The sequence below is a fragment of the Bacillus rossius genome, chromosome 1, assembly GCF_032445375.1.
Source record: "Bacillus rossius redtenbacheri isolate Brsri chromosome 1, Brsri_v3, whole genome shotgun sequence".
Taxonomy (NCBI): domain Eukaryota; kingdom Metazoa; phylum Arthropoda; class Insecta; order Phasmatodea; family Bacillidae; genus Bacillus; species Bacillus rossius.
Window position 1 is genome coordinate 61,548,739 of NC_086330.1, and position 11,260 is coordinate 61,559,998.

Here is an 11,260-nt window from a genome sequence, read left to right on the forward strand (position 1 = left end):
TCTGCTGATGCTGCAAGTGTTTTACTTGGTAAGCACTTCCAGTACAAACCAGTCTCGTCTCCATTATACACTTGGTCTGGAACTAAGTTGTGTCTGTCAATAATCCGCTGGAACTCCTTTTTAAATGCGCTTGCCCCTTCGGTATCGCCGCTAAGTTTTTCACCTTCCAAGGACAATTCTCTTATTCCATGACGATCTTTAAATCTTGCCAACCAACCTCGCGATGCACTGAATTCTTCTGTCAGGCCTAGTTTTTTTTTAAAATTTGAGCCTGCTGTGATAAAATTACGCCACTTAGTGGTACACCCTCCGACCTTTTCTGTTGAAACCATTCAAACAAACAAGTGTCCAAGCTGCTAAATGTGGATTCTTTCATCGTCTTTCGTTTATTTAATCCACTTGAAGTGTCAGCCTGTGAAGCAAACTGAAGGATTTTTTTGCGATTTTTTATGATGTCACGCACTGTTGTGTTACCGACATCAAACTCAGTCGTAAGTTTTGCAATTGTTTCTCCACTCTGAAATCTTTCTATAATTTTTGTTTTGCTGTCGATTGACAGTACCACTCGTTTTCTTTTCTGTTCATATTTGATGACATGATTAAATGTTACGCTCAACACTTCCGCACAACACTACGGTATAATCCATCGGAATGCAGATCACTGTTACAATACATAAAATTATCACCACCTTCACGCTTCAACAACGTACACTAATGGACTGTCTCCATGCGCCGGGTAATCTCTGTGGCACGGCGCCGTGCTGCGTGCGGGAGTGTACAGTCCGGTCATGCGGACATGGAATCGCGCACCGGTGTATAATCTATTCACGTAACACGGAACACAAAAATAGTATGTACATACGTATGTATCGACTAGTATTTTTTTTAACTTTCTTTGTATATAAACATGACTGAGTCAAAAGTACTTTGCCCAACATACATTTTGCAAAGTATTTTAACATTTACATACATATTGAGTCATTGGTTATATGTAACTAAAAAATTGGACTTGATGGACATAAATCGCGGTTAATCCGCGAATCGGATGATCGAGTCGCGGATAATCGGGGTTCTACTGTAACACATTTTATTAAAAATATAAATGAACATGTTTCTAAACATTTTTCAGTTTTGTTTCAAGCAACTGTTTCTTTTTCCAAAATTTCTAAATAGCACTTTTTTTCTTTCTTCATAATGTGTTATTTTTATTTGATTTTGAAACATGAATAATCATTGAATTATGTCATTCTGTTTGTTTATAAAAATATGTGAAAAGTCGACTAGGCAGTGGTATATGTAAAATTAGTGCTGGGCAAAGTTCAAATAATTCCTACTGAACCATGCTGAGTATATATGGGTTTGGCTCAGAAATATTTCGGTATTAAGTTCAGAACATTTGTTTACAAAATTAAATGGGTTTCAAATGTAATGAGTTTGACATGAGAAGTACAATACGAAAATTTTATTTTATTGGACCTGAGGTGATAACAACATTCATGGAATTCGATCTAAAGATCTGAAAGAGATATTCAATGTTATATTCTAATTTTTCTCGTAACCATCTTAGGATAGCTTCCCATAACTACAAGTTTGTTACTACCAGTAAATTTCTGTAAGATAATTATTGCAGAACTTTCATGAATTCAATACCCGATGGTAAATATTTCAGTATTTTGCCAATAATAAACGTGGTTACCATAATTGTTCTGTTTACTTATATTTTATTTCAAGTTAAGCAAGCTTTACAATCAAATAATGTTTGAAGATTGGTAGTAATTTTAAAAGTTGTCAGTATAATTTATTAAAACCTATGTAAAATCTGAAACTTTCACAAAAAGTTAAAATATTCATTTTTTATCATCTATTTTGTCAAGCATTTGTCAGAATAATAAATGTCACCGGTTCTGTTTGCTAAATATTTTATCTGGTTTGCTTTGGTTCAGTTTGGAGCCTGAAAACTGAGATTCGTCCAGCTCTTAGTTACAGCTCAATGCCACCTTCTATGTTGGATTGTTGCAGTTCGTAAGGATGCTTCACTATATGAGCATTGCATATTACATTTTAGCGGTCAGTTTTTGATTAAAATTTTTGCTGCACTATCGGCATCATAGTTACTCTCTAGAAGTTCATTTTCTGTGTGTGTCCGCAGCTGAGCAATGCATACAACTTTACTTCTATAAGTTTTGTTTCATAAATATTTCTTCGTAAAGATCTGGAACCACCAAGAAACAAGCAATCCAACATTGTGGGTGATGCATGGCCTTAAACATAATAAGGGAAAAAATGGGGGAAGGACACATGAGTGTTAACTATAAGTTGTATGATGAAATCACAGAGGTCAGTACAAGAGCAGAAACGTTTGGTATTTGTTCAGATGCCTCCCGCACAGTACCGGTAGTATCAGCTGTCACTGTGACAGATGGTTTGTTTTGCTCTGTGGCCCCAGGAGGATGGAACCAAGCCCGCGGCCAGTACGTACCTGATAGACCAAACTGAGTACTCATACCAGTACCCCACATATGAGCTGCAGCATCAGCCAAAACACCACGAAGAAGCAGACAACCTAAACAGGAGTGTCTACAACCACACCATTGATGGTGAGCACATGCTTCGCTACAGACTCTAAACAGCTCTGTGTTACAACTCTGTGACATTTTCAGGACTCATAATAACATCTTTTGAAGCTTAGTTTTTAAATATTACAGGGTGATTTTCTGTAAAATTAGAATTGCTATTTTTATGTTGGAAGCTAAAAGGTTTTCAGAGACGATTAACACACATTTTTAGTGGACAGTTTTGAACTATTCATCTGTATATAATGTGCGGTTATAAACTGAAGGGAGGCGTCTATAACCGAAATGTGAGTTGGAAAAATTGTGCTAGAAGCTAAAAGGTTTTGAAGACTTCTAGCACCATTGCAGTTTATTATTATTGCAGTACTCCATGTTCCTTTACTTTTTCATGAGTTTCTTGACCTACTGAAGATACCGTGGGTTTGCAGGTAAAGTATACTTACTGTATGAAAGCAATGAAACATCTGAAAGCCTAACCTGAAAATTTAGCACTTTTAGTCTGTTCGTTCACTGAAGTGGACAATTTATGTCTGAATGATAATGGAGTTTATCAAACCTTGAAAGGTGAACCCACATTCTAGTGGACATCATACTTTATGGCTATCAAATAAATTAATTTACATTTATTAATTATAAAATATTTAAACATTTATATTATAATTATAGGAAATAATTATCGCAAAAAAAAATTTCTAAAATTTAGTTACAATATAAAAAAATTATGTATATTGACAAAGTGTGTGATTAATTTGTTAGTTTAATTTATTTATTCATTTCAATTTTACTTCCCATTGACAAAGAGGCCCTTACGGACAGGCCCTGGCATACAGTACAGGACCATCCAGCTTTTTCCCAAGGAGATTTCTAAAACTATGGTAAACTGAAAATACGGATGGGTGTACTGCAACTCGAACCCAGGTCCTGTCAAATGAGAGCCCATTGTATTGTGTAAGGTAATTCAAATTGCACTATTTGAGATCGTGTAGATTATAATATCAGTTGCTACTTGGGTGTTACTTTGAGAGGCAGTAGACACTTGCATCTTGTGATGTGAAATCTATGCTAGCAAAACATACATAACATTGTAAAAAAAAGTTTACAAATTCTTGATGTTATAATTCTTAATTTTTTTTTTTTTGCAAACAAATAAGCAACACATCTTAACACAAAAAAAATTTAATCTTGAGACTGTATTTCTTTCAGTTTTAGCTAATCCATGTTTAAACTGTCGGGTGATGAAAAGATGGCATAATTTACCTTAAAAAACTTGCATTCATTTTCACTAATACTTCTGATATAATCTTTCAATAATAATTATTATTTCAGTTCATTAAATGTTGTGTTTGGTGACCTTTCTTTTCATCTTGATTAACTGCTTCCTTTTAATGTAAGTACTTATGATTTTGAAGTAGTAGATACTGTACTGACTCAATATATATATGTTAGTTTTAGATATGAATGAATATTTTTAAAAACATAGTTTTGACTTCAGTCAAAGCTGCAAGATTTCCCCAAAATATTTCTGCAAATCACAAGGTACAGCTGAAAATAAAAAATAAAAAATAACCAAACCAAACTATTTCAGAGTATACTTTTGAAGATTTAACAGGGTGTAAATCTTATTTAGACCACAGGCAGTCTCACAACCTGATTTTTAGTCAATAACTTACTTATTTAAGTATGTGTTATAACTTGTAATACACACCTCAGTCCCTTGATGTGGTTATTTAACTCTAGGTAGGCATAATACATTTAATTTTTACTTATAATAAAAATTACTATTATAAACTTAATCTAAAATAACATACTGTCTTCACCGAATTCTTGCATATTATTTTATAACTTTAGGAAGGAATACATAGCCCCCCCCCCCCCCCCCCCCCTTTTCATGTTATCCATTGAAGATTTGATAACTTTGAATGTTGAGAATTGAAGTACAACATGATTTTTTTCTTATAATTTTTGTAGGAAGAAAAGTAATACATACATATATATACTTACATTCTATTATATTGTTACCAGGGACATATGCTTAAGGGTGATGGAGAAGGAGGAGGATAGATCTCTCCCCACCCCAACCTTTGGAGCCCTAAACAATTCTATCACTTCCACCAACAAAACAAAAGAATTTGAAAGCAAACAGCAGGCAAAGAGGTTATATTTTCCCCTCCACACCCCTCGCAATGAAATATGGCGTGCGCTCCTGATTGTTACGTAGATCCAGCGAGCACACTTCAAAGGGGAGTGGCCATGCTGGCAAGACTGTTTCGTTGCATTGTAAACACAGTCAGCACTGCACTGGTGCAGGTGTCCAAGTTGTGGGACAAGCGAGGCTTGCTCAGCATCTCAAAGATGGAAACCTTCAGGACACTAACCTCTTCAATTCTAGGCTTATTCTCGTCAGGTCCTCCCTGGGCTTTGTTTTTTCCACAAGCAAGAAATGTGGCATGTGTTTCTATGAGCAAGAGATTTAAACTGCATCGCATCCCCAATGCTTGATACAGTAAAAATAATGGCAGTGTTTCTGTTAACTTACAAAAAATTTTAAAGCTTATTTGTATGTGACTTAATTTGTTTGTCACATAAAAATAGTTTCACACTTACATGAAATTACCTACAACGTTGTAATTTGTGTCTCATGCGGATTTCAATTCTGGGACAGGTATAGCATTTATTAAAAAATGTTACACTTTAAATAAGTGCTTACTGATTGCATTTATTTTAAACAGTCTGATTCCATTATGATGGTAGAAATGTGAAATTACATGCTTTAAAAGCTGTGTTCTTTCCAGAATATTAGTGAAACATAAAGTACATAATTGTTCATTACCTACAGTGAAAAATCTTTAAGGGCCCCAACTACCCGGGCACACATTGTGCAGAGCTTCAAGAAAACCACGCAATTTCAAAACTACTGAAGATATCCAAGTGGGGTCTATTTACGAACAGCATTTAAGAGTTCGCTGAGGGCCGATAAGTAGTTAGGTTTCAGGATTAAATTTTTTAACTCTATTTTTATAAGAGTTAAAATGGTAAAAGGAGTTTTTACAGAGTAATTTTTACGCATAAAACAATTGGTACAGATTCTTGAAAGTATTTAATGGACTTGCAGCACACCTTAATATTCATTTCCCCTCCATATATTGTTATGGTTACCGCTTAAATTTCATGGTTGTCCTATGCAAAATGAGAAGACTGCACACCAGTTCAGAGGAGATACCGTGCTAAAAGCACCAGCAAGCGTCGCGCTTATCACCCCGTCTCACTAACGTAGATACACCCCTGACAAGACGGGGCCCCTTAATGTGGCATTCTGAGTTTCGACACATTCCGCAATCTGGCACCAATTGAGCCGCTCACGTTCATATGTTTTTGGATGGATTCCGGCTAATGACCTTCACCGCCATATCGCATTACTGTGCTGCTGGCATTTTTAGTTCGCTCAGTTTTTATCGTTGCTGTCAGTCTTTATTTCAGTACAGTATATTGTTTCCTTTTTCTGGAGGATTTACTTTCACATTAGGTACTCCCGTTAAAAATAGCGATGGGCCAGTAAAACACTCTAGTCCTCAAATAGCATCAAATCCTTAGTATTCGAAGGATTCAATATTCGAGGAACATAGATTAAAATAAAAATATTAGAGGAAATAAAGTAAATTAAAAAATTTAACTTTGATAACTTCTGGGGAATTTTTTTCTTCATACCTATTCTGTTACCATTCGCCAAATTGTTGCACTTTTAATATGTAATTATATAAATTAATTTACAATATTTATTAACTGTTAATTCATGAATAAAACATTAACAGGTTAAATGTTTCAAAACCATAGTTAGTATTTTTCATTTCTTGTGATATTTATCCATCACTAGTTAAAATATAACTGATGTTCAATAATTTGGAATGGCTGCAATACTGTTTCATGGTACTGTTTTCTTGCCAATATGATGAACTGCTTTACATATGCAACCCCTTCTACTTCTATGTAATAACAAAGCAAGAGGCTGTAGTGTTGATGTGACGTGTGTGTTGTGTGTTTCAGGCCCGAAGATGCACTACAGCGCCCTCGCCCCGCCTCACGCGGTCGACACGCCCTACTACAACATCTCCCCCGATGCACGCTACATCCCCTACCCGCCCCCGCAGATGGAGTACAACCACCTGCCGCAGCAGGCTCCAGCCACGGGCTCACTGCGCCGTCCACAGCACCGGGGCACCGTGGTCCCCCCGGACGTCACCGTCTCCCACAACCCCCCGCTACAGAACGGGCCCCCCGCACCGCTGCTCTCCACCTTCAACCCCAGCCTCGGCTACCCTGCCGCAATAGAGACGGAGGGACACCTCGTGTGATCCCGCCGAGCGGACGCCAACTCAATCCGATGCCAAAGTGTTTGAAAACTAACGATTCGACGCCGACAATGTAAGATGAAGGCTTCCGTGTTAGCGGCTCTTCCGATGTGCTAGTTGGACGTTTACCCACTTAGTGTTGTGTTGTTGCGGGCCCGGGGCGAGCCGAGCCCGACCGTCGTGAGGGTGAGCGACTGTCGCCTGTGTTTGATGCTTCGTTTCGTGGTTACGCATGTAAACCTACTAGTAATATGTAGAACCCCTGTATTCACAAGTTACGTTCGAGTGAAGTGGACTGTTGAACGTGTTGTTAACATTGTGAAGTTTGGAAGGAGGCAAGAGGAACAAACTAGTATTGTTGCATCATTTACATTTTACACAAGAGAATATTTATGATGAGGCTTCTTATGCATGTGTCTGCTTGGAAAGAAACGTATTTGCGAAAGTGAAAAAAAAAACTGTACTTGCATGGCGTTTGGCTAGGAAAGTTGGTGAAATTTTCATGTGTGAGGTACTTTATGAGAAAAATGTTTTCAGTTGGACTTGCAGCTTTATATTAATAATTTTTTTGAATCCGCAAGTATGATAAATATTTGCATGTGACTGTGCATAAACAAAGTGGTTTAATTAATTTTAGTTTATCTTCCTTCAAAAACTGTGAATGAGGAAAAGATATTGCAATGACAAAAAAAAATTAAGGTTAAATCTGAGGGAAAATTCAGTCTATAGATGTGAACACATTTTTAAGTGTTTATGCTGGTTGACGTCTTTTGATCTCAAATTTCTTATTTGTACTTAAAAAGTGATTGATATGATGATGTTAACTGAGAAGATACTAAGCATCGTGCTGGTGGTTTTGGTTAAGACACATTTTGTTGCAATGAGGAGGAACTCGAAACTCTTTCACTCAGTCTATATGTTAGCATATGTAGATGACTCCTAATAATATGTTCCCCTCAGTGCACACAAATTGATGTCACGCATTACAAGTGATTTATAAATAGTTGCGTAAATCATGCTTTTTTTTGTTTTAAGTGTTTCATACTGTAGATTAATAGAACCTTAAATACTTTAATTTTATGTTAAATTGATTATTCATCATTCTACCAAAGATTATTTGTTAAAATATGACATATTATTTTGTCAAAGCTTAGCTTAAAGATTGTGTGGTGAAAACGTTTTATATTTAGGAAAAAATGAATTTCCGGGGACAGGGCTTTTACTATACCCCTTAGTATATTGTACAAATTCCTCCCACCCCTCCACTCCCTTCATCCTTCCATCAAAACAACACTAAGTAATGTGCACGCATGTTTGGGACAGTATAAAAATGTTTCTGACACACAGTAATTACTTCTTCAGAAATAGAAACTCTCTCACTATTAAGGTGCCTTCCAGTTTCCCGATGCAAGTAATGGAATCAGGAGTTCCCTTCCTCACTTGGAGGGTATCTGAGAACCACACAACACACACTGGATTTATTTTTACAACTGTGAACACATTATGGCACGTTTTAGTACTTTTCTCAAACTAAACCTAATTCCTTTGAATAATAGTATTGAACCACACAATAACTAAGTAAAATTTTTGACTGTAAAAATTAATTGAGGGCTAAGTAATGAGGGAGAAAGTTGAGCCACTATTGCCCAGCTCATCCCTAAAGTTGGCCAGCCTGCAGTTGCCTGCAGCCAGGTACAGGAGAGTTTACATTGAGTGAAGATTGTTTATGCAAAAGTAAGTCAAACTACACTTTTCTTGGGTACTTCCGATTGCTCACCGTAATGCTGACCACAGTGTTCTTGATTGGTGTAGGGTGTTAATCATGGTGTGCCCATGTTTGTTTTTTACTTCAAATAATCACTGATGTGTTTATCATCTTCTTTCATCCAGTGAAATTTCAGTCGTAACTTCATTCAAACTCAAGGCACACAAATAACCAATGAAGAAAAAAAGCCATTAAAGTAACTGGTGAGCAAAACATAACAAAATATTCTTTAAAAACATGTTGGAAAACAATTCTGTCAAAATATGTGGTTTTCAGGTTGCCCAACAGCGATGGTAAAAGGGGAAAAAAAAAACATTAGAAAGATTTATCTTCAAAACCAATTTAAAATGCTGCAATACTGCTCACAGGAATACTTAATGATTCACATTATCGCCCTGACATGCACTCATTATTTGGGGGCACGGTTAGTTTTCTAGAATCTGCGGAGTCCTGTCATGTTCACTGCTTCAGGTGCACAACCATGCAACCTACAAGCTACACACAACTGTGCGATATAAAACTGATATAATTTATACTCTTTGTAAACCAAACTGGAAAGCATCTTTCTTTAAAAATGTTTATTATAAGATTCATTATTTTTCATTATGTGGATTGTTAAGGTGTCCATTATATAGTTTTTTTTTTTTACTATACATACTGTAAAAATTCTTTTGTATCCACAATAGTGGGTTTTCAAACCTTGTTTTTCTAAACATTAATATGTGTGTGTGTGTGTGTGAACTGAATGTATGTGTGTGCACATGAAGAGATACATTCAAAAACTTACGTTGAATATACCAGCGCTGTTTAGTGTCACATCAATACGTCTACTTAAATAGCGCAGATGATATGCAATAAATTTCTTTTAACTATTTAGATTAATAAACTCTAAATCTCACAAAATCCAACTGTCTTTTCCACACATAATCTGTTCTTGTTTACATAAAACAAGTGGGATTTTGTGAACAATACAATAAATAATTTGTGCATTACAAATGTTAATTATTATTGTTATGTTACTTCCATACTTTTTTCCTTTGAATAATATTAATAGTACTTGTATTTATGGTGGTTATCAGTAACACTAAGGAAAAAAAATGTGCTTGGATGAAACTATAACAATAAGATTAATGATGCAGCAATGCAACTCTGAAATGTGCATGTCTGTTAGTTTCCCTCACCTGGTGTTGCATGCAGTTATGTCACGAAACTCATTGTAACAGCTGTTGCAACACCGATGCCAAAACCAAATGGAGTGCCTTGTTATTAATTGGCTTTTGAGTAAACCCACAATAATGCTCAACCACAAGAGCATATATGTGTGTGTGTTTGTGTTTGTGTGTGTGCGTGCTGCTGCCAAAAGTGTATGGACAAAAATAACTCGTCCAAAGACAGCAACACGTCAGCGTAGACATGCTAGGATTCAGTTTACATCCTAAAACTAACAACAGAGTTATCTGGTACGTGAAAATTTCATTTTCATACAGAAACAAACAGTAACAATTGTTGGTGACAATACTGAAAATTTATTTTAAAATATTTGTTTTAACTCTTAATGAATTCAAATCACCATGGTTTATCCTCTAAGAACTACAAACTGACAGTGTTGGTGCCTTTCAGACGTAATTTAGCAGAATGTTTCTGCCTGTTGAACTTAACTGTATAAGGCCTATGAGCATGTAAATTTGTATATATGAATGTGAGTAACGGGAGTGCATTTATGTGTGTGTTAAGATGTTCCACGCAACATGGGGACAAAGGAGCTGTTTTATCCACAAGAACTTTAAATTAAAAAAAAGTAATTTGTTTGTTAAAAGAAATTGTGTTACAAGATCATATGTCTTTTAAAATTGGTGTAAGTGAGAAAAACAGTGGTGATTTGTTTGTACAGTACTAACCGTTTTGAAAATTGTACGACTCTCGATTTGAATGCAAACGTATTTTGAAAATTTACATGGCTGTTGAAGGAAGTTTTTAATTGCTTCCTTGTCAAAGATAAATGTCTCCTGTCCAGTGGAAAGTGAAACTAGACTTTAGTGTGGGTATTGCATATGGACCTCACATTTTTAAGCTTAAAATTGTATATAATAAACTCGTGTGTACATATAAATAATATATGATGCAGTATCCACACAAGTTCTGTTACTGTGTTGAAAGGGAATAAAACTATTCAAACTTTGACCTAGATGTTTGACATCTCACTCTTCTTTTGCATCAATTGCTACATTAAAAGGAAGTTCCATTGTTTTGTCGGCCTACTCGTCTATGTTCTTTCATAGTAAAATGTCTTTAAAATGAAATGAATAATTATGTTTCTTAAAGTGTCACAATGAAAGTCTTTTCTTTCCTTCCTAAAACAAAGAAATTTAAAAAAAAAAATTAGTAACTGTTTATACAACAAAGTTAAATTTAATGTTTTCATAAACATATTTAGGCATGCATTACGTTTGAAGATAAACAAAAAAAAGTTTTATTTTTTGTTACTCTATTTAGTCTTTTTTAAAACTGTATTTTTTCGTGGAATGATTGATCTCTACCCTATAAATTATTAAACCCATAGTGATTGCATACCTATT

The 11,260-nt window shown here is 35.5% G+C and overlaps 1 protein-coding gene across 2 annotated transcripts in view; it reads left to right on the plus strand.

The window, feature by feature from the left end:
- LOC134536593 (nephrin) overlaps positions 1-11,014 on the plus strand; it is a 271,114-nt gene extending 260,100 nt beyond the window's left edge. For both annotated transcript variants that reach the window (XM_063376362.1, XM_063376370.1), the window contains exons 17-18: positions 2,447-2,597; positions 6,615-11,014. In XM_063376362.1, coding sequence (XP_063232432.1) covers positions 2,447-2,597; positions 6,615-6,922 — 459 coding nt within the window. In that variant the 3' untranslated portion in view covers positions 6,923-11,014. The remainder of the gene's footprint in view (positions 1-2,446; positions 2,598-6,614) is intronic.
- Positions 11,015-11,260: the final 246 nt, after the last annotated feature.